We start from the raw sequence: 23,500 nt of genomic DNA, 5'->3' as shown, positions 1-23,500 counted from the left end.
CCCACCAAGTCGCCATTGCAGTTCAAAAGTGACCTTCTCAAACAAAACCAAATATGATTCACATCATACCTCAACAACACTGAATACCAAAAGAACAAATTCAAATTTAGAAAATCCCGAAGAAAAAATTAGTTTCCGCAAAGAACGACAAGAAAGCATCAGGAAGCTAAACAGAACCATCCAACGGGAAAAAAATGCTCCAAAAACATCTCCCGACGAAAAATCAATTTCATCCAGCTTCTGGGCATGGCTCCCAAAAGCCCTAGCATCACATCGCTCAAAATAGCAACACAAGAACTTGACCGTCGCTCCACCTTCATCGAAAAACTGCAACAAAACCCTTCTTGAACTCAAGCTTGCCTCCTGGAACACCAGGGGATTTAAACACCTCACCTCGCCCAGCGACACAAACTTGGGCTCCTTTGACATACTGTGTCTCCAGGAAACTTGGCTGACTAAACTACCAACACTTGATGGATATAACCTTTTTTTGGCTCCAGCAGCGAAAGGCCCAATGGGCAGACCTTCCTCGGGCCTGCTTATCGGCCTCCGAATGGACAGAGGTCTCACAGCAATTAACATCATTGCTTCAAACTACTCGGTATTGGCACTTTTACTAACTTGGTCTTCACGATCACCAGACGGAGTTTACCAACATCCTACCTCCGTAGGAATTCTCAACACATACTGGAACCCGGCGGCAATTGACCAAAAGAACTTTATAAAACTGATTGAAAACATAATCGATGAAATACGGACGAAGTACAACACCTTTCACCTTATAATATGTGGTGACTTAAACTTGTGCTGCAACCAGAAAACTACCAACAAAAAATCCCTGAGTGAAGAGCGAGGAAACAAATGGACAAAACTGATGAACTCAAGAAAACTGCACAATCTTGACGCAGTATTTAAAAACACCAACAGATTACCAACTTGGTCAAATGGAGTACTAAACTCAACCATCGATTACACTTTTGTTTCGGAACCCATGCTACACCTAACGACTGCCTTCGACGTCGTTCACACATCATCGAGTGATCATAACATTCTTCAAACCACCTTGAAAACATCCTATTTCAATTCTGACAGGTACGAATCTGCGGTGGAACAAACTCCTCAAGGCACAAGAATACGCTTAACAGCGCATGACATTAGAGAACTCACAAACCGGTACACAAACTCGTGCCTACCACATACCCCCGATTTGGTCGATTATGGCCCACTACTAACTACCTACAGAACTTCGAGAGGTAAACTAAACCAAAAGAAGCAAGCGCCTCCTCACTCGTACGACAAAGTGATCGTCCAGAAACGAAGGATCTTCAGAAATGCCAAAAGAAACGCTCTAAAACTCTCGAGCAATGAAAGAACGCAAGCGATTAAAGATCTCACCAGGAACTACAAAAACTGGGTACGATCATACAGATGGCAACTTCACCAACAAGACGCAGAAGCCATACTAAAAGCGATTTGCCATAAAAATCCGAAAGAATTTTGGTCTCTGATGAACAAAACAACTTTACCGAATGGTCTGAACATCGCAAACAGCATCAGCGAATCCACCTGGGCTGCCCACTTTAGCGCCCTTTTTGAGAAACCTTCATCTGACGAAACAGCCGGCACGAGCACTCAGGTGACCCAACCTATTGCTAAAAACATAAAAACCAAAGACTCCTGGACGAAACTCGACGATCTAGATGATATACGATCCATCTTGAATAATCTGAAAAAATCCAGGGCCCCGGGCCCCGACGGGATCACAAACTTTGAACTAAAAACCCATCCGAAAGAGTGGGCAAAATTCATTAGATCAGTCTTCACAAGATGTATGGTTTCTCAATCGTTACCCCCTTCATGGCTCTCTGCCATTGTGGTTCCGATCTATAAAAAAGGAGACAAACAAGATCCTACAAACTATCGCCCCATCGCCTTACTGGACCCTATAGGGAAGGTCTTTGGAACACTACTCCTGAAAAAATTTCAAGCATGGGCTGCTAGTGCGCCTTGTAATGACCACTTCCAAGCAGGCTTTAAGAAGTCGTTAGGGACAGCTATTAACATCTTCATGATATCTACTTTGAAAGCCAAGGTAAAAGAGGGAAACCCGAAAATATACATGGCTTTCATCGACTTCTCCAAGGCTTTCGACCGAGTAGATCGTTCTAGACTTTGGGAAAAATTGTCATTATGGAACTGCCCAAGTGCTATTCTAAATCCTATCAAAGCCCTCCACACAGACACCAACATCAAGATACGGCTGAATCAACTAGGAAGCCTTTCTTCTGAAATCGCAACCAGTAGAGGTGTTAAACAGGGCTGCCCTCTGGCCCCGGCACTCTTTCTCGCCTATATGGGAGACTTTCAACATACAGAATCCCGGATCAGGTCTTTTCCACCAAAACTTGCAAAAACGAACATCAGCAGACTATTTTACGCGGACGATCTTATCTTACTAGACATGACCCCTATAGGCCTTCAACGCCAACTCTCAAACCTACATGAGTTCTGTTCCGAAAACAATCTGGAAATTAACATCGAAAAAACAAAGATAATGGTGATGGAAGGCCAGTCACAGAAACAGGAAAAATTCAACTGGACCATTGAGAAAACAACGATTGAAAAAGTTAAAAACTACAAATATTTGGGTGCGTTCCTCGATACTACAATAAAAGAATCAGCAATGCAAGAACACCTCTGGGACAAAATTCGCACCCTAGCCACAAAGGGAAAAGCCATTGACAAAAAATTTGGGAAATTTTCGACAATTCCTCTCTTAAACTTCTACAAAGCAAAGGTGGTCCCTTCCGTGACATACGCTGCTGAAGCCATGCCTTACCTTCCTAAAACTCTCTGGCCTAAGCTAGAAGCCTACTTCTGGAGATCGACTCTCTTTCTACCAAACTCAACTCCTATACCACTGATCCGTCGAGAATTGAGTCTGTTATCCCTCCGGAGTACGGTCGATTGCAACTCAATCATGCTTTACAGAAAATGCATACTTCCAAACGGTACTTTCGCTTACGGCCTGATCCTTAAAGAATTACAAACATCAAGCTGCAAAATGCTGACCCAGTGGAAAAAAGAAAACGCATACCTACTAAACACAATAGAGTGCACTGAAGACGAACTGATTAACAATCCATCAAGGATACTTAAGAAACTAAAAGAAATGGATTGGATCAATACACTAAATACAACAACTAACTACAAATTCACCTCACATTTGCCGCCTATGGCAACGAAACTGAATACCTTACAAAACTATATTAAAAAATTCCCGAGCCGAGCAGCACGCAACTTGATAATGCGTGCAAGACTAAACCTCCTTGATACAAATGAAATACGACACATCAGAGGCTTGTCAGAATCAAACAGTTGCAGATTCTGTAATACAGAAAAGGAATCACTGCGCCATTTATTGCTTTCATGCCCAGACACAAAAGAGATTCGTTTGCCCTACCTTAAAACTTTTCTGCTACATTCTTTCATGACTGATGAAGACACTTGGTGGGCTCGGCTGATTGGCGGCCACCGAACAACATGGCAACTGGCGACCTTCAAGATCTTACAACAGTTAACAGAAAAGCTAGAACTCAAACGAAAGGAACACAACTAGGATTCTCTGTCCTCAGACTTAACATTGCAAGTATAAATGTTGCAAAAAAATCAATTATTTGATTAAAAATTGCAAAATAAATAAAAAAAAAAAAAAAAAAAATGAAAGGGGCCCCTGCCAAACGAGTAGGAAAAAATGGTGTGCCACAAAAGTTGGGGTAGGAGGGACAAACACACCTGTCCCCCTAAAATGACGCCCATTTTGATTGGTCTGAGTGCTGGGGGCATTGTGGTTTCATGATTCAGCTGTGGAGGTGGATCTGTGCTGCAGATCTGCTGGGGGCATTGTGATGTCATGAGTCAGCTGTGGAGGTGGCTCTGTGCTGCAGATCTGCTGGGGGCATTGTGATGTCATGAGTCAGCTGTGGAGGTGGCTCTGTGCTGCAGATCTGCTGGGGGCATTGTGATGTCATGAGTCAGCTGTGGAGGTGGCTCTGTGCTGCAGATCTGCTGGGGGCATTGTGATGTCATGAGTCAGCTGTGGAGGTGGCTCTGTGCTGCAGATCTGCTGGGGGCATTGTGATGTCATGAGTCAGCTGTGGAGGTGGCTCTGTGCTGCAGATCTGCTGGGGGCATGGTGATGTCATGAGTCAGCTGTAGAGGTGGCTCTGTGCTGCGGCTGTGCTGGGGCATTGTGATGACACGAGTCAGATGGTTCATGATGCAGCTGTGCTCGGGCAGTATGATGGCATGGGTGGACTGGACAGATGGCTCTATGCTACAACTATGCTGGGACATTGTGATGGCATGGGTCAGCTGGAGAGATGGCGCTATGCTACAACTATGCTGGGGGCATTGTGATATCATGTCGGGTGGGCAAATGGTGCTATGCTGGGGGCATTGTAATGTCATAGGTCAGCTTGACAGATGGCTCTGTGCTGCAGTTCTACTTGGGCATTATGATGTCATGAGCCAGCTGGACAGATGACTCTGTGCGCAGCTGTGCTGAAGGTATTGTGATTTCATAAGCCATCTGGACAGCTGGCTGTGCTGGGGGCAGTCTGATATCATTAGTCGGTTGGGAAGACAGCTCTGTGTTGCAGCTGTTCCGGAGGCATTGTGATGTCATGTTGGCTGGACAGATGAGTCTGTGTTATAGCTGCGCTAGGGCAGTGCGATGTCATGACTCGGCTAGATAGACGGCTGCACCGTGCTGGGGCATTGTGATGTTGTGACACATTGTGATGTCATGTTGGCTGGACAGATGGCTCTGTGCTGCACTGTGCTGGGGCATTGTGATGTCGTGACACATTGTGATGTCATGTTGGCTGGACAGATGGCTCTGTGCTACAGCTGTGCTTGTGGTAGTGTGATTTCATAAGCCAGCTGGACAGATGGATCTGTCCAGGGGGCAGAGTGATGTCAAGAATCAGCTGTGCAGATGCCTGTGTTTCAGCTGTACTGGAGGCATTGTGATGTCATGCTGGTTGGCCAGATGGCTCTGTGCTGCAGCTGTGCTGGGGCATTGTGCTTTCATGAGTGGGCTGGATATATGGCTCTGTGCTGCAACTATGCTGGAGATATTGTGATGTCATGTGTCACCAGTCTCTGTGCTACACCTATGCCAAGGAAGTATGATGTCATGACTCAACTTGATAAATGGCTCTGTGGTGCCGCTGTCCTGGGGTATTGTGATGTCATGATTCGGCTGGACAGGTGGCTCGGCTGCAGCTCTGAGGGGGCATTGTGAAGTAATGAGTCAGCTGGGCAGATGCCTCTCTGATACAGTTGTGCTGGGTCATTGTGATGGCACGAGTCAACTGGACAGATGGCTTTGTGCTGGAGCATTGGGATGTCATGAGTCAGCGTGACAGGTGGCTGTGTTTTCCAGCTATGCTGGGGACAGTGTGATGTTAGGAGTCATCTGGACAGATGTGCTGTGCCACTGCTATTCTGAAGACATTGTAAGCATAGACCTCTGTACGCACACACCAGAGTAAATACCACCCTCTATGGTAAAAAGCCAAGTGATAGGTTGCAACTATATAAAGGTTTACTCATACAAAATACACATGCCTGCAGAGAACTCTGCTGCTCGAGAGCGTTGTGCCAAAAGTTACACGAGCAGCACATTAAGAAGGCCCAGAGCATCATCAGTGACATCATCACATACAGTACAAATCAACACAGCTGGTTGGTGAGGCCGTAATATGGGCCTGCTCCAGAGGGGATGCCAGGCGCTAATTGGCTGCTTCTTCTCTGTCGAGCTGGGTGCACGTGGGCCGGCTGGGCTCATCCTCGTAGTGAAGGTCAGGGCAAACATTAGAAAAAATATATCTAATCTAAGCTAAACAACAGAACCCGGTTATTCGTCCATTATGGCAGGCACCTGGACATCAGAGGGAAGAGGAGCCAGAGAGAAAGGAGGGTAAAGTACAGTTATATAGACCTCTACCCTTGGGGCTTCATTAATACCGCAGTTCCCGCACCCAAGGGCTCCCCCCAAACCCCACGGGGGATTGATCTCTACTTTATCCTTCCGGTACCTCATGTTGCAGAAGACGTGTGTTACGATTGGGAAGCTATACGGTTGTGCGAGCTTTAGATCTGTGGTGGGCAGCTTGAGGAGGTTAGGGCCTGGGGGTCGGGTGGGTGGAGCGTGGCTGGCTCTGGCCTGACTGGGTGGGGAATAAGAGGCCCTCATGTCAGTTTAGTGGAGATGGATGGGTGCATCGCAGGGCCTGGTACTGTCACACGCTCTGATCAGGGCGCATTCCTGAATGGGATACTAGACATTCGCAACACTCGAGGGACAGAAGGGAAATTGACTTCCTTGGGAACAGGGCTCGTCCGGAGCTGGCTTGGTGTGCTAATAGCTTGGCACCTCTGTGTGAACTTGGGAAGTCAGTACCGCAGCCTGTCTGTTCTGGTCCTAATACAAAATGGAGCCACGTGGCAGGGTCATGGCTAGTGCTACTCACCTACATCTATGCACAATCAGGCCTTTATATGCTTCTCCCCCCTTGTAGGTTATATTGCTTTGTATGGAGTTGCCTAACTGGGAAGCACCTAGGGCGGTCGGACAAGCTCATTCCTATCCCAACAACATTGTGTTGTTGTTAGTCAGCAGGATAAATGGCTCTATACTGCAGTTCTGCTAGGGCATTACTATGTCACGAATTGGCTGGACAGGTGGTTTGTGCTGCAGCTGTACTCGAGCAGCATGATGGCATGAGTCAGCTGGATAGATGGCTCTGTGCTGCAGATGTGCTTGGGGTATTGTGATGTCATGAGTCAGACAGATGGCTCTGTGCTGCAGCTCTGCCGGGGATGTATGACACCATGACTCCACTGGATAGATGTCTCTCTGCTGCAGCTGTAATAGGGCATTACTATGCCATGAATTGGCTGGACAGGTGGTTCTGTGCTGCAGCTGTACTCGGGCAGCATGATGGCATGAGTCAGCTGGATAGATGGCTCTGTGCTGCAGATCTGCTCGGGGTATTGTGATGGCATCAGTCAGTTAGACAGATGGCTCTGTGCTACAGCTCTGCTAGGGAAGTATGACGTCATGACTGCACTGGATAGATGTCTCTCTGCTGCAGCTGTGCTGGGGCATTGTTATGTCATGAATTGGCTGGACAGGTGGTTCTGTGCTGTAGCAGTACCTGGGCAGTGTGATGGCACGAGTCCGTTTGATAGATGGCTCTGTGCTGCAGATGTGCTTGGGGGCATTGTGATGTCATGAGTCAGCTGGATAGATGGATCTGTGCTGCAGATGTGCTTTGGGGTATTGTGATGTCATGAGTCAGTCAGACAGATGTCTCTGAGCTGCAGCTGTGCTAGGGCATTACTATGTCATGAATTACCTGGCCAGGTGGCTCTGTGCTGCAGCTGTGCTGGGGCAGTGTGATGGCACGAGTCAGCTGAACAGATGGCTTTGTAATACAAATATGCAAGGGCCATTATGATATCATGAGTCAGCTGAACAGATGCTTTGAGCTGGGGGGATTGTGATGTCACGAGTCAGCTGGACAGAGTGTTATCTGCTGCAGTTGTGCTGGGGCATTGTGATGTGATGGGTCAGCTAGACAGATGGCTCTGCTGTAGCTCTGCTGGGGAAGTATGACCTCACAACTCAGCTGGATAGATGGTTCTGCTGCAGCTGCGCTGCAAGCATTTTTATGTCATGAGTCAGCTGGACAGAGGGCCATCTGCTGCAGTTGTGCTGGGGCATTGTGATGTAATGAGTCAGCTAGACAGATGGCTTTATATTGCTGCTTTGCCGGGGCATTGTGATGTTATGAATTGGCTGCACAGGTGATTATGTGCTGCAGCTGAGCTGGGGCATTGTGAAGTCATGAGTCAGCTGGGCAGATGGCTTTGTGCAGCACTTGTGCTGGGGACATTGTGAAGTAATGAGTCAGCTGGATGGGTGGCTATGTGCTGCAGCTGTGCTGGGGGCAGTGGATACCCTAGTTCAGCTGGACAGATGGCTCTTCTGCTGCTGTGTTGGGGAAATGTGATCCCATGAGTTTAATAGAGAGCTGGCTCTGTGCTGCAGCTGTCCAGGGGCCATTGTGATGTCATGTCGCTTGGCAGGTGGCTCTGTGCTGCAGCTGTCCTCGGGGCATTATTATGTTGTGAGTCAGCTGGACAGAAGGCTCTGCTGCAGCTGTTCTGATGCATTGTGGTGTCGTAAACTGGCTGTACCGATGGCACTTTGGTGGAGCATAGAGATGAGTCGCCTTCACAAATGGCTCTGTACTGCAGCTGTGTTAGTGGCATTGTGACGTCATGAACCAGCTGTACAGATGGTTCTGTGCTGGGAGTTGTTTGATGTCATGAGTCGACTGAACAGATTGCTTTTTGCTGCAGCTGTGCTGGGGCATTATGATGCTATCAGTCAGCCAGACAGGTGGCTCTGTGCTACAGCTGTGCCAGGGCATTGCTATTTCATGAATTGGCTGGGCAGGCGGCTCTGTGCTGCAGCTGTACTGGGGCATTGTGATGGCACACGTCGGCTGACAGATGGTTCTGTGCTGCATTGTTCAGGGGGCATTGTGATGTCATGCAGGGGCTGGGCAGATATCTCTGTGCTGCAGCTGTGCTAGGGAAATCTGATGGCATGAGTCAGATGAACAGATGTCTCTGCTGCAACTGTGCTATTGGCATTGTGATGTCATGAATGAGCAGCAATTGACTACAGGTGACTCTTATCTTAAGGCATCCGTTTGAGTAAGCACAGGCTGCTCACAGTGAAGGTAATGAGCAGATATTGAGTATCTGGGTGTGAAGACAGACTGGAGTGTGGGTTGCAGGCAGCTAGTCAAAGGCGTGTTTGCATAGGTCTGTTGTCAGGAGTGAGTTTTCTTCTCATTGGATAGTTTGATTGTGAGTACTGGGGCAGATGGGGTTCGGGGGGGGGGGGTCTTTTCAGACCATGCCCTGTTATGGGCTAGCCACCTTATTTTGGTAACAGATGGTTGGCTTGTCAGCCTAACCAAGGTCCTGCTTTGTATGAGGGGAGTGTAACCTGGGATCCTGTCCCATAGTAATCTTCCCATGGTTCAGATGTGCTGATCTTTGGCACTGGCTCCCTTTGGGGGCCAGTGGGGCGCTGCTGATGCAGGCTTGATGTGGTCGTGTCTTCATTAAAGCGAGGGCTGCCTGAGTGTGTACTCTTCACAGTCTGTCAAGGAATGCTTTGTGTGATTATCTTAGACCACTCTGTGATAATCCAGTCATGCTCATATTAAGGGATGTGGGGGCATACAGTAAACATGGGAGTGGCATTCGTGGTAATCAATGATCCCATTTTACTCCGTACAGCAGGAGTCATAATGCAGGTCTATGTGGGATTTATAGTATGGACCCAGGAGCGGAATGCGGGTACATATTTCAGAGATCCTCGTATGTGGCATCACATGTGTGTCAAAAGGGTACTACGGAAGAGACAGCGTGTAGGGAACCTGCTATGATCCTCGTGCACAATCCACGTATAACATATGTTCCCTGTGTACCACAGACATTGTTTTATTTATATTAAGGACTTAATCTTTGACGTATATGGAAGACTACGTGTAATGTAGGGTAAGGCCCAAAACTCAATATCATTAAAGTAATCAAATGAGTCAAGAAAAGCGCACGGGAACAGGAAAAACAAAAATGTATTACATGCAACCGCAGTTGACAACAATAAAAAAAAATCATTCAAAGAACATTACAAAATGGCTGTGTTATAAATTAAAAAGTGGATTGACATTTCAAACATTGTTTGAGAGTACTTTAGAAATAATGTTCCCTGATTGGACAGACAAGAGTGTCCTATAGGGGATTCTATACAATTCCTAGCCCGATTGGCCTATCCTAATCCATGTGACCTTTCTACTGACTACCTAATAGTAATGACTTCATGGTGGGGCCATCTATTTTCTCAAGATTGCGGATGGTCAGTATACAGGTTAAAATGTTTCATGTACACTTTGACTTCTGATTGGTTTATTTATATATTTATTTTTTTACATTTGATAATACGCCCAAACCCTGGGGTGTCACAGCATAGGTTACAAGAATACTTTTCAGCTTGTTGGTTACAAAGAATACAAGTTATGGGTTACAGGAACTTATTGATAACATAGAGGACAGAGTAAACAAGGAGCAAAGTGGTACAGAGATTATGATACAACGGTTAGGACCAAATAGCCAGGCGGCTAGGTGGTGGTTATCCTTGGGTGGGCAACTTCAGTCATTGGCGACAAATAGAATTTGTGAGGTGCTGACAGTGTGAGAATAAAAGTATACTTTGTATTTTTTCTCACGTGAACTCAAATGTTGGCACCATTTTACAGTTCTCACCCTTAGGACTGCTCAACCAGCAGTTAATGTTGCGACTTCTGTTTGGAAACTTGAATGCCTTCTATTTCCTATCTCATGATGTGACTGCATGACTTAATGAGGTGTGCTTTTTCTGACCTCTGGCTCTAAGATCATGTGCACGTGTGAACTGTGCATTGATGAATAAGCGGGTGTGTGTGGTCTGGACTTATACATGCAGGGCTACTTTAATAACTGTCAGGACCTCTAAGTGTTATATTCCTTATATTTACTGTGTATATTTTCTAGTTTCAACAATCTTAAGTAACTGCCTTAGTTTGTTTGTTTATGAGAGATGCTTGTGTGGTTCTACGTGATTTCGCCGAATGAAATGTCATCGTGGGACATTTCATCGCCGAAAATGTCATCGCCAGAAACCCTGTATTTTTATTTTGTTTTATTTATGGGGGGGTTCCCCCCTCCAGACCCCCCCTACTTTAATAATCATACCCAAACCGCACAAAACACCCCCTAAAAAATATTTTTAAAAAAAAAGGGTTTCTGGCGATGAGAATTCCGGCGATGAAATGTCCCACAATGACATTTCATTTGGCGAAATGCGTGTATACCGCTTGTGTCACCCGGTGGTTTTGCTTGATGCTTAAGTGAATGTTTTCCTACAGGGGCCAGTGTATGTCTGCTGCCTGAGTGACTTTGTCTCATGCTCACCAATGCACATTGCCTTGTTCCCACCAAACTGTGGCCTTGTAGTTGATAGTTCTAAGAACATGAGCAGGAACATCATTGGTTATATGTTTCTGTTGTTAGATTTGTGGGACTCTGCGGCACCTTTCTATTCGTAACCAATCCCTCGGTGGCATTTTACAGCCATCCTTCATAAGGTCTGCTTATAATTATAACATCTGATTATATCATGCTCTCTTGTTCTGCGCTTGGGAAAGAACTTCACCTCATAATTCTAACCAATTTCAGCGTGACTTTACACCATGTTACCACGTTCAAGACAGCTGGCCTTGCTTGTATGCGTGTCTCTAATGTGAGCTGCAACCGAATGTGTTTTATTGTGTGTTTTTGACCACGGATTACTCAGGCCAAGTGCATCAAAATAGTTCATGCACCTATCATTAGTCTGAGCACCTATGAAGTGTTAATATGTACATGTATCTCTATGTTATATGTTACATTTTCTACCTCTCAGTGTTACACGCTTATAAAACTAATTGAAGCACTTCTTGTGGCTTCTGGTCTTGCTTACGTGTGTGTGCGCCTGTCTAGTTAAGTTTGCCATCTACCTCTCTATGTTATTTTGTCATTGCCATCACTTTACATGGCATGAGGCCTACTTTTAAGCACGTATAATTGTGTGTATCTTGCTGGCTACTATCTACCTTACCTCGAAGGAGACTAGCGTAAAAGTGAATGCATTGGGTATGTTGTCTGCATCTGTTACAGCTCGCGCTATCCAGTGAATGCTCACTCTATTGCCTAAATTGCTCCCTGCCTCTGGGGGGTCTACTCTTCTCACATGTGTGTGGGTGTGTGTGGTTTTGTGCTACGTTGATTCTAAATGTGCATTTACTGGCTGAATGTGTGTGCCATCTTTCTACAAATCTAAACTCTAAATGTATATGTATGTTTTATTGTTTACCTCTCACTGAAGGGATATTGCGGGAATGACAGTGTAATCTGCTTGCGATCTGGGCCTTTGGTGTACTTTCATGTGTGGAATGTATGACGTTCATCCCAACAGTACTGAATACCTATGAATGGTTCTGCTGCTGCCAAACCCTGTCTTTTCGGGCAATCGTGTTGTATTCCTAAGTCCCCCACAATGCCTGTCTGTCACTGCTCAGGGCCATTAACAGGTGACCTCACACTAAGTGAGAGACTTTTTCCCCCTCTTTTCTAGCTTCAGCAAAACCTGTGACTAGGCCCGCTCGGCTGGGCGAACTGTCGGCCTCTGACATCACCCGGGATTCCCTCCGGCTCTCTTGGTCTCTCCAGGATGGGGACTTTGACTCTTACCTCATTCAGTACAGGGATGCAGCAGGGAGGGTGCAGGAGCTACCTGTGGACAGAGACCACCGCAGTGCCACCATCTCAGGCCTGAGGCCTTCCAAGAAGTACAAGTTCATCCTGTATGGCCTGTCTGGGGAGAGACGCAGCAAATCCATATTCACAGAAGCCACCACAGGTATACGGCCATCCCATCTTCAATGACTGTACTGAATGAGTTGCTTTCCTCTGGTCCCCAATGCAAAGTTTCCTTCCATCAGCCATCAGCAGCCTTTAGCAGCCTCCAGGTAATTGCTGCCACTGGTCCAGTCAAGCAGAGACACTACTCTCCTCTCGCCCGCCACACACACAACGCTTCCTAGACTTTCACTGTCCCTCCACCCGAGTCCTTCCCCCTCCACCTGACCCGCACCTTTCAAAACTTCCAGCAGCATCCCCACCCCAACTCACAAATGTGCCCTGGTCAGAGGAAAACCAAAAATAAACCAGAATGGGTTTCTGGGACTTCCAGGTAAACCAGTTTTCTGATCTAGAAAATAGTTCCACTGGGAACCATAGGCGCTCCAGAGGAGTAGCCTGTCTTCTGACTACCAGAAGACAATAAGGGGCTTCCAGAATAGGGCCATGAGATCAGACTTTGGAGAGCTGGGGTTTCCAGATTGCTGCTAACGTTTTAACAAAATAGAAAGAAATTATTTCTCAACAAAAACGAACACTTGTCAGATGGTAAGGTCTTCAGCATACAGGAGTTAATGAAGCTAGAACCCTCCATCTCTGGTGTCTCCCCTATACAAATACATGGAAACTCTAATCTCCAGGTGCAATCCCCAAGCAAGATGGTCAAGAGAAAATCCAAACTATGAGTCAGGAACCACATGGAACGCAATTCACTTCCTAACGAGGCCTGGCAGCCACCAGCCTCCACGGGCTTCATGATCTTAACTACTCCGGCATCTGAGAAAGTCTAAATGGGGGTGTTAAAGAGGCCAGACAGGAACACAACTCAGGAGCAAGGGTGTAAATGCAGCCCACCACAGTGTCCATCAGAAACCAAAGTGCAGGAACTCAACCTTAAACAGAGGTTCCGCACGACAAGACCATCCTCTGACCCGGAACTGATCATTAACCTGACCCCCGGCCGCAGGACTTCTCTACAGGAGTAGGGTCTTCAGAACTGAGCGTGCTCAGTCTGGCCTGGGCTGAAGTGGCTTAAGCAAGTGAGAGGTGCACCGTCCCAGAGCGTGCACAGGGATTTAGTCTGCAGTTCTAAATTGGTAATTCGGGAACCCGTGCTCTGCGTCGCCATCACCTACACACCAGCCGTGGTGGAGTCGGGAGCCCTGTGGTCTCGTGCATCCTGTGGCAGATTGGCTGCTACCCTCCTGCTCTTTATGTGGGTCCTGGAACCCCTCACCAGCCTTATCCACCATCCCTTCTACCTGGTCCTTGTGTCTCTGTAAAGGGGGTACAAGCCTGCTAAAAGAGTACGGCTGCCCCTGCTTCCTAACATAGACCTATGTGACCCCTAGGTTAAAAGCAAGCAAGAGGAAACCTCACATAGAAGCGGCCCTGGTTTCCCCAGAGTCAGGCCTCACACTCAGGAGAGGTCCACCTCACACAACAGGAGAGGTGTTTTGGCTACAAAAGACTTGCCCCCTCCGCCTCCTCATTCGAATGCATTGTGCAAAATAGATTTTAAGAATAAAAAGCAAGGCTTTTACTTGCATTTCAAATGTACTTACAGTTCAGCGCAACAGCCTCGATTGAAAGGGAGTGCAGTGCTGCCTAAGGCCAGATACACACTCTGTTAAGGGCACCAGGAAGTGATAACAGCCTCTGCTCGCCGCCATTTTAGACAAACTGCCTGCAGCATTGTGGCCTAAACTGCAATGTCTATTCGCACATGCCTTTCTAGCTTCGGCTGCAGGTTTTGCCATAAGTTTAATGTAGGTGGCAGATGCCAATCAGGCCAGTAAAATGCATGCCATGGTTGCAACAGTGAGGTCATTGTATATATGCCACCATTTATATTATTTTATTTTTAGGGAGACTAACAATGGACACCACCAGGCATTGGCAAAGCCAACCGTTTTGACTTTTCTACAGCAAACTTCTTTGGCCGCCTAGACTGCCTCCCATGCCCCAGGCAGAGAGGCATGAATGAGGTCTGAGTGGCAGGGGTGGCAGTGGTGATGCGCATTTTCTGCTGTTTCATGCTGCATCCCAAATAGCTATATATCCTTGGCACCGCCTGCTGCTAAAGCGTCACCCAGAGGCATAAGGAACACTAATGGTGGTGATTAAGTCTCCTCCTATGTGTAAAAACGATGCAGCCATATTAGTTGCTGCCATGAGCCCAAAGAAATAGTGGTGCTAAAACAGCATCTAAGAGCCAATCCTATGCACCCTCACGCACCACCTATGGGCCGAACCAATTTACACAATAAAGCCTCACCTACGAATCAAAACTAATTCTAGCACCAAAGCGCCATCTGTCAGCCACAACTAATTATAGCACTGAAGCACCACACATGAGCCGAAACTAACTCTGGTGCTTAAACGCCACGCATGTGCTAAAACTATGTACTCTCACTATGAGCCACAAGTAATTGCAGTAGTAACGCACCACCTGTAAACCAAAACTAAAAAGTGATGGGTGGCACCTATTCAGCTGCCATTTCATCACTTTTAAGCCTGTGTGTGGGACTGCAGCAGAAGGGCAGCCATATGCAAACCAGGCTAAGTCCTGCCACCAGTGACATCAGTGTAGACTAGACTACTAGACCATGTCCTCGCTGCACAGGAACAGAAGAAACCCCAGACATGTTTCGGATTTGCCTGTGGTCTTCATCAGGGCAATCTAGCTTGGTTCCCTGTGGTACAGTGAGCAGGGAGCCTATATATGGGAATACCCATTCACACTTAAGGAGACAAATTGAAACCAAAAAGTGATGGGTGAATGGAAGATTATGAAGCTGAAACGATTGCCCATTGCAGTCGCAGCAGTAAACATTTGCAGCAGACAGCTTCTTTTTGTCCATAGTGGCAATAACACTTTCCTTTCGTTACATGCCAGGTCTGGGGGGGGGGGGGGTTGAGGAAACTGTTAGTGCAAAACGTGCTCCGTGCAGCATCAGAGTCCAGGGTCCACCGGCCCAGGAACTGGTCATTAATTCCTAAGGCCTGAACGTAGCACGTAAACAATTCCCGATGAACAGAAGGAACGCCGCAGAGCCGGTGCTCCCGCACAAAATTAATATTTCATAAAGGGGTCACTGGCCACCGGCTGCTTGTAAAAAGGAAAGGAAAGTTAGTTGGTAGACATTTTGAAAATTTTACAATCCACTAAGGGGACCTAGAGAATTTCTATTTGCCAGCCAAAAACAGCAGTAGATTTCTGTTTTTTTGTCTAGGCCTAGGTAACACCAAAGCTGTATTTTAATATTCTTGCATTTCTGTGTATTGCCTCGCTCAGGTCCACCCCTCTGGCAGACTTGTATGGAGGAAAGAAGCACTCTGAATTGGAGAGTGCCAAGGGCTAGATAATTAGGACTTTTGGTTGGCTCAAAAGCAATATTGGGGGTGCAATAATTGAGGCTGAGCCAGGACTGAGACTGTGGCCCATTATTGAGGTTCCTTGGAAGAACACACAGCCATTGCAGTTTGTTCTGTATTATGGCTTTCAATGATTGACTCCCCATGCAAGTCTATGGAACCGTTGAGTGTTACTAAGTGAGAGAGTCTCTTCCAAGGTTCAAGACTACTTGGGCGGCTACTGGGCTGCTGGGGCGGCTTGTTATTAGATTGCCTTCTGGGGGGCAAGACTCCTTTGAGGTCTAAAAAGCATTAAGCTTCTGTTATGAGTGAGACTGTCTTGTCATGAGCGAGACTGCTTGGAAGTCTATAGGGCAGTTGGAGCAGGCTAGAAGTGAGACTGTCTTCTGGTGAGTAGGAACGTCTGTAGAGCATGCAGAGCCGGCTATGATTGAGATTGTATTCTAATGAACGAGACTGTTTGGACTGCTATCGGGCAATTGGAGCAGATTAGAAGGGAGACTGTTCTCTGGTGAGCAAAACTGCGCATTTGGGCCTGTTTATGAGAAGGACTGTTTACTCATGAGTGAGATTCCTTGGAAGTTCAAAGAGTTAATGGGCTGTCTAGTAGCAAGGCTGTCCTCCACTGACAAGGCTCCTTCTAGGTCTATGGGCAGTTGTGTGAAAGTCACCATGGCCATTGAGTCTTACATTCGGTGATGGTCCAAGCAAGTCTTAAGGATCAACCAACATGGCTGACAGTGTCTGATACTCTATGGAAGTAATTCTGTCCAGGAATGCTAGTCCTCAGTGAGACTTCATCGAAGTCTATGGCAGTTGTTTGGAAGTCTTTTTGGGCCACTGAGTCTCAAAATGACTGATGGACCATTCCAGTCTAAAGGGTCAACCAACATGGCTGACAGGATGTGATACTCAGTGGTTTTAGTTAATAGTGACAGGGAGGCTGGTGTGGGTAAAGTGAGACTCAATAGAAGTCTGAGTCCACATGAGTAGTGCCTAAGCAAATAGTAGTGTAGATCCTTTAAGAGTGAGGTGGTAACGTTCAACGGAGACAGACCTCCTCTCCCCTGGACCAGGAGGGCTTTCTCGCTTCAGGAGGAGGCCTAGGGTTAAAAGATCACCTGGGCCGGGTTCCACATCTCATTTCTGCAGGGTTTTCGTCCCACACCGAGGCGATGAAGGTGGATTGACCGCCAGTGTGGTTGAAGTCTCCCTGCTCTGAGTGACAGGAACTTGTCCCCGCCCACTTTCCGTACCAACAGATAATAAGTCAAAACAACAAAGCAGCCAATGGTGCCAAACAAAGTAATTCACAGAGAGCAGATTGAACATGTGTCGGCCTGCTTGCACTGATGCAGGTATGCAGCTGAGCAATAACCGTGTAGTCCAGACACTCTAGAGACATGACATCCACCTTTGATCATGAACTGCGGTCGTGGGTGCCAAGAAGCGCTTTTCAAGTAAAGCCAGATTTTGACTCGAGTTTAAATGCTAGCAGACTGGTGCTGTCCACCCCGGGAAGTAACAGCAATGTGGAAATCCCTGTCAAGCAGAGAACCGAGCTAAGAGGAGGCCTTGCCAACTGCAAGCCCCTGCCTCAAGTTCTCAGCTCCTTCACAGATGCAATGACTGGCGAAGCCGAAAGCCTGGGGGCTGCCTTGGGCTCCTACTGTTCTCTGTAGTAAGACCATAACCTCGATTAAATTTCATGTCTTTGTGATGCCTAGGTCTAATTTATATTTTTGACCACCAGGCACTTCAGTTTTCATCCACTGTAAGTCTTCCATGGAGCCTCAGGCTTTCAAGGCAGCCCCTCACTTGTTGGCCTTCCACTGAGTCGCACTCATCCGACATCCGTCTCACACTGAAGTGGGGCCCACCACAAGGCCAACCTGCAGTTTGTGTGTCTCAGAAGGCTGTGCCACTCTTGGTCAGCTTCGTATTTTATTGGTCATGTAGACTTCAGAAGTGTCTCACTCCCTTGAAAAAGAAGCTCCTGTTCTACACGCAAGTCTCAATCATGGCCAGCCTCAAGGTTTCATAGACATCCCTGCCATCTCCAACTCAATGGCTCACAGACATCCTGCAGTCTCTCTTATTGGAAGGCAAGCTCAGTCGCAAACTCAATGGGCCATTCTTCACCTCGTTGCAGGCTCTCTTACTGGAAAGCAGTCTCACTCCAAACGGCACTCAATGGTGCACAGACCTTCTTCTGGTCTCTATTATTTGAAGGCTGTCACGCTCCGGATCCAACTCAGTGTTTCATAGACACCCTTTCAGCAGTAATGTGTCCAGGGATGGGCCTGGAGAGGCATGTGCTACCCCTACAATCTTATTGGCCACCCCAGGGGACACACCATTATCTTAAACTATGATCATTATGTGTGTGTGCGCTCGGACATCATGCCAACCCCCGCATAAATCAGTGCCCCACTTGGGCCACACCAGTCAAAAGAGTCTAGACACACCACTGCCTCTCCCTATTAAGCTCAGTGTTTCATAGACACCTGTGCAGTCTCCTGTACTTGATTGCAGTCTTGCTCAGGACCTGCCTCTGTGGCTTAAGAACATTGTGCGATTGCCTGCTTTGGAAAGCAGGTTATGGCGAGCTTGAATGACTTGTAGACGTCCTTGCAATGAGCCTGTTGGAAGGTACTCATAGCCCTCCAGATTGGAACAGATCCCCACTTATTGTCAGGAATTCCTACTCCTTGGATGTCAGTGGTCGTCATGACTTACTTGACTGGTCACTGGGACTTCCAAGGGAGGGCTTTCCTTGCAATGTGGTCCCAATGCCAATACGCCCCAGTGCCTACTCCTAAAAGAGCTGACATGTTTCGGCAATCATTTCTTCTGCTGGCTTGCATCAGGTCAAACATCCATCTACCTATCATGAATGCGATACTTCCCCTTACATTTCAGTCCACCAAAAGTTATGAAATCCTGCATTCTTTGAGGCATCGGAAGGCCTACAGGCCTTAAGGGTCAATTTTTCGGGTGGGACCACCACACCACACAGAGAACCCGTTTTGGCTGCTTCAGGTGGAGAAATGGCAACCTGGAAAGCTTGTATTGGTCTTTAGATCTGTGGTCTGCTCTAGTTCTAACTCCACAAAATTGTAATCTCTTTTCCCCCCCATTCCAGCAACACTGGAGAAGGCAACCACCCAGCCTCCCAAGCTGGGGGACCTGTCCGTCTCTGACATCACCAAGGACTCCCTCCAACTCTCCTGGGACGTCGAGGAAGGGGTCTTCGGCTCTTTCCTCATTCAGTACAGGGACGCCGATGGAACGCCCAGGGAGCTGACTGTGGACGGGGATTTCCGCACTGCCAGGATTGTGGGCCTTAAGCCCGCCAAGAAATACAAGTTCAGCCTCTACGGCATCTCCGGGGACAGGCGCACAAAGGCAGTGTCAGCAGAAGCCACCACAGGTATTCACAGCCCACCCCAAGCAGTCGGCTTCCAAAGGGATTTGTAGTGCAGATGATGAACCCATCGCTTTGCAGTGCAAGTCCCACAGCTTGCCGGGAGCTCTTCCATGTGAAGGGCGTCTGTTGTCATCTGCTTATCGCTTGGCTTCCCATTCTCTTCATCCGCCGCAGCAATATTCTCTTTGCTTTCTCAAGCAAAAGCAGAGTTGAGATTTGGAGAGTTCTCAAAGCTCTGCCTTCTGCAATGACTGTTGGAAGAAAGCTTAGAAGTTTTAAAGCTCAATCAGGCCTGAGTTTGCGGGAAAGTTGCAGCTTTGCACAAATTTCCAAGCCCGATTGAGCCTCAGGAAATGGGCAAACTCATAGCATTTGGAACAAAGTATACCTATATCTCCTCCAAGGCAAAAGATATTCTCCCGCTCCCCCCAAGTACAATACTTTTCCCTTCAGCAACTCGAATATATTTTCTCTATATTGTTCCAAAGGTATACCATGTCTGCTTGTATCACCTCTCTTCTTGCCAGGAGTATATGCCTGGTATCCCAAATTTACAGAATGCTTAGAAATTTGGGATTTGTTTCCATACTCTGTGATTTATCCCAGAACATTTGGTGTGTGATTAAAGGATTGTTTTCTTCTTGATGGTTTGGGGACTTCGCCCTTAGAACCGGATGAAAGCATGGGCTCTGCTTTTCCAGTCTTTGTGCTAATAAAGAAAACTTCTTTATCTAGGGCTGGCCGGGTGGGATCTCAAAAAGTCTCTTCTACGCTCTTGCCATCCACCTCTCTAGCCATCCGCTTTGCTTTTTCTGGTTGCCTTTGTCTGGTCAGGAGCTTTTTTTTCAAACAAGTTCTCAGGCCAGGCTCCATGTCAGTGACATGTCAATGCCTTACCTTGCTTTTCATCGCTACCGCCATCTTGCTTGATTTGATCCATGTAAAAAGGGGAAGTTGCAATTGGTGTAACAGTTTAATGCCATAACAGATCATTTTCTGGGAAATTGGGTAATAACATGTCCGGGGGCGCAACTCAATCTACTTCTCAGGTGAAGATGGTTTCACACCGGCTCCGACCTTAGTCTCTAAATCGTCTACATTTTCTCAAATACCTTTTTTCTCTGTTTCTATTTATTTTTCTACATGTGGATTATTTACTTTTCCCACTGCTTTTATCATTCTTCTGTGATTTTCGTCATGTTTTTGCATTATTATTTCAAGTCACCCATCTTTCATGATTATCTCACTTTTCTGTCATGTTATTTATTTTTCTATTTAAATATTGTAGTGCTTGTATCATGGATTGGATTTATGTATTGTTTGTTCTAATTCCTGTTTGTTCTGTCTGATTTTTAAGCTCATTGCCTTCTGTTGTTATCTTTATATTTTTGTTGCTGTTCCTTTTCCTTATTTCTGCTTTTAGTTACTATTTATTATCAATCCTCATCATTCTGGTCCGAGTGGTTCATTGCTTCCTTTCTGGTCCTTGCTTTATTTTCTTTTTCCCCTTATTGTTACCTGTCTTTGACTCTTTAGGGGTCTTTTAGAACGATCTGGAGCATAAAATGAAAACGTGAAAGCAACGCGCTCATTTTCCACTCTAGTCCGTTTTCCTGCTGACAGAGGGCGGAAGAGTTAACATCTAGGCTACGCTTTCCTCCTCCGTCTTGCGTGAGCACTTTGTTTTACACCTGCATGAGATTTATATGATGGCGTAAAACAAATGGATTCTTATGGAGTCCACCTGCATTTATCACGTGCTAATGAGCAGGCGGATTCCATAGGAATCGCTTTTGAAACGCAGCCTGCTAAACATAATTTGCAGGCAGCGTTCACTTTTTTGCCAAGTGTAGAGTAAAAGTAAAGACTAAAGGTGATTTTGCCTTATTTTACTGTTTACTTTTTCATTCCCCCTTGCAAAAATTGAATTACCCAACAGCACATACGTGCTCACGTTGGTGCCCTCCCACATACAACTCACATTTATTTTCAAATGGTACAGTTTGTGTTTTCATTCCCACTGTCTTGCTTGTACTCATTCTTTTTTGTGCATTGTGCTTTTTCCTGTCTCTCTTTCGTGCTTTATCTTTCTTTCATTGGTTCTTCTTTTTCCATTTTTATCTATTTTCTTTCATTCATGTTTTCTCTTTTTTGTTTCAATTTGTTTTTCTCCCATTGTTCTCATGTCTAATTTACTACTTTCTTGTTCTCTCTTTAAGAGATGTTCTTATTAACTTCTCCTTTCCATTTCACCTATATTTCACCTATATAATTAATTCTCTGTCTACTTATTTTTAATGCTTCTGACCCAATTCTCATTTTCTGCTCATTCTTTCCACTCTTTCACTCCCTCTCACAATCCTTCTCCTCTTTCCCCTTCTCTCTTCCCACACCATGCACTTATTTCTCACTTAAGTCACACCTCATGTATGTGGCTGCAGGTTCATTTACAGTTCTATTTCAATATCACATTTATTTTCCGTTTTCTCTGGACCAATGAAATGTCTGACCTCTTTTACCTTGTGCCAAACAACTGGAATTGTGTTTGTTGGTTTTCTTGGGGGAGGAACACTCCCCGGAGTGGTAGGGCCTACTCACCAGGTGGTCGTTGAGCAAAAGCACCATAACCATGAATTTATGATTTCAGGCTAATTTATTCAGGCAAGGATTCAACCAATGCCAGGAAATGTGTGTCAGTGTTTCTATCCCAATTATAGCATCATCTGGGCTTTGGTGAGTTCTCTTTGATGCCGGCTCTTACCTCATATTCCCCAAACCCTTTATTAGCACTGGGTAGGGCGAGCGGCCAACTATGACCGAACTCTCTGTTGGTGCACGGAAGATATTAACTCTGTGCTCTTTCCTTCCAGCGCCACCAGAGAAAGCCATTAGCCTCTCGCCCAAGCTGGGGGAGTTTTTTGTGTCCGATATCACCAAGGATTCCCTGCAGCTGACCTGGACCATCGAGGACGGCGACTTTGACTCTTTTGTCATTCAGTACAGGGATGCCGATGGTCAGATCCAGGAGCTGGTCATTGAGGGGGACCACCATACCACCACTGTCGCTGGTCTTCTACCATCCAGGAAGTACAAATTTAATCTCTATGGTATTTCCCGGAACAGGCGCACTAAAGCTGTATCTACGGAAGCCACCACAGGTAGTCCGCTGCAGCGGGGTGTTGACCTACTTTATTCCCTCTTTCTTTTTCAGGAAAAGCTTGACTTGGTTTACGGGAGGCACAACGAGAGTGGAGTTTGATCTGAGGTTTCCAGCGTAGACTTGTCTACATTTCGTACACACGCTCCTTAGCCTTGGAGGCATTACTTCCTACCTACAAACCCTTAATTTGTGTTTTCTTCCAGATTTCTTCCTGTATCATCCGTTGTTTTCTTCTTTCCGCAGTGTCAGTATTTTAGTATTTACAGCTCCCCTAACCTGTCCAGGATATTTCTATATTTCATATGCAAACTATGATTTCAGTATTCAGGGACTTTCGTACAAGTTGTGATACTAAAACTGTGATAATTCCACCTAAAAACCTTGTAACGGTAAACAAGGCAAATTAATATAACATGGCTAATTCCAAACTCCAAGGCCTTTAATACTGACAGCTGACATTTTGCATGATGAAGCTCCTTCCAAAATGTTTGGCCTGTTTTGCGAAATGCCTTTGGAATAGCATAAGTAGGGAAATGAGGACTCTTGACTCACTCTCCAAGTTTCGTAAGGCTCAAAAATCGTTCTTGTTTAAATAAAAATCAGTCCATTTCTGTGTCTGTTAGGAACCTATTTGGTTCCGAAGTTGGGATGTAATGTTTTTACACAATTTTGGTAACTGGCTTTCTTTGATGTCATCTGCACCATCATACGGTTTAGTCCATTCCTAGCGCATTATAAATGGCTCAAAATCAAAATGTAATGCCATCTTTTGTTATGAAATATCTTATTCCATTTTCTTGGGATTGCCTTGCAAAAGTCTGACATCTACATTGCCAGAGCTATTTTCAGTGTCTCCGACACTCTTACTAAAAGCCCCCATTTTGTATAAACAGTTGATTGAAGTATTATAGACCCTGCTGACCAAAGGCCGCCATTTTGTACTA

At 46.2% G+C, this 23,500-nt stretch overlaps 1 protein-coding gene across 16 annotated transcripts in view; it reads left to right on the top strand.

Annotated features, from left to right (window-relative positions):
* The window catches only part of TNXB (tenascin XB), a 687,232-nt gene that overhangs the window by 534,893 nt on the left and 128,839 nt on the right, over positions 1 to 23,500 (top strand). For all 16 annotated transcript variants that reach the window (XM_069634959.1, XM_069634963.1, XM_069634962.1 and 13 more), the window contains 3 exons: positions 12,305 to 12,589; positions 19,112 to 19,399; positions 22,267 to 22,554. In XM_069634959.1, coding sequence (XP_069491060.1) covers positions 12,305 to 12,589; positions 19,112 to 19,399; positions 22,267 to 22,554 — 861 coding nt within the window. The remainder of the gene's footprint in view (positions 1 to 12,304; positions 12,590 to 19,111; positions 19,400 to 22,266; positions 22,555 to 23,500) is intronic.

The sequence above is a fragment of the Ambystoma mexicanum genome, chromosome 13, assembly GCF_040938575.1.
Source record: "Ambystoma mexicanum isolate Mex_15411 chromosome 13, UKY_AmexF1_1, whole genome shotgun sequence".
In the NCBI taxonomy this organism is placed as follows: Eukaryota; Metazoa; Chordata; class Amphibia; order Caudata; family Ambystomatidae; genus Ambystoma; species Ambystoma mexicanum.
This window is presented reverse-complemented; position numbering and strand designations above follow the sequence as displayed.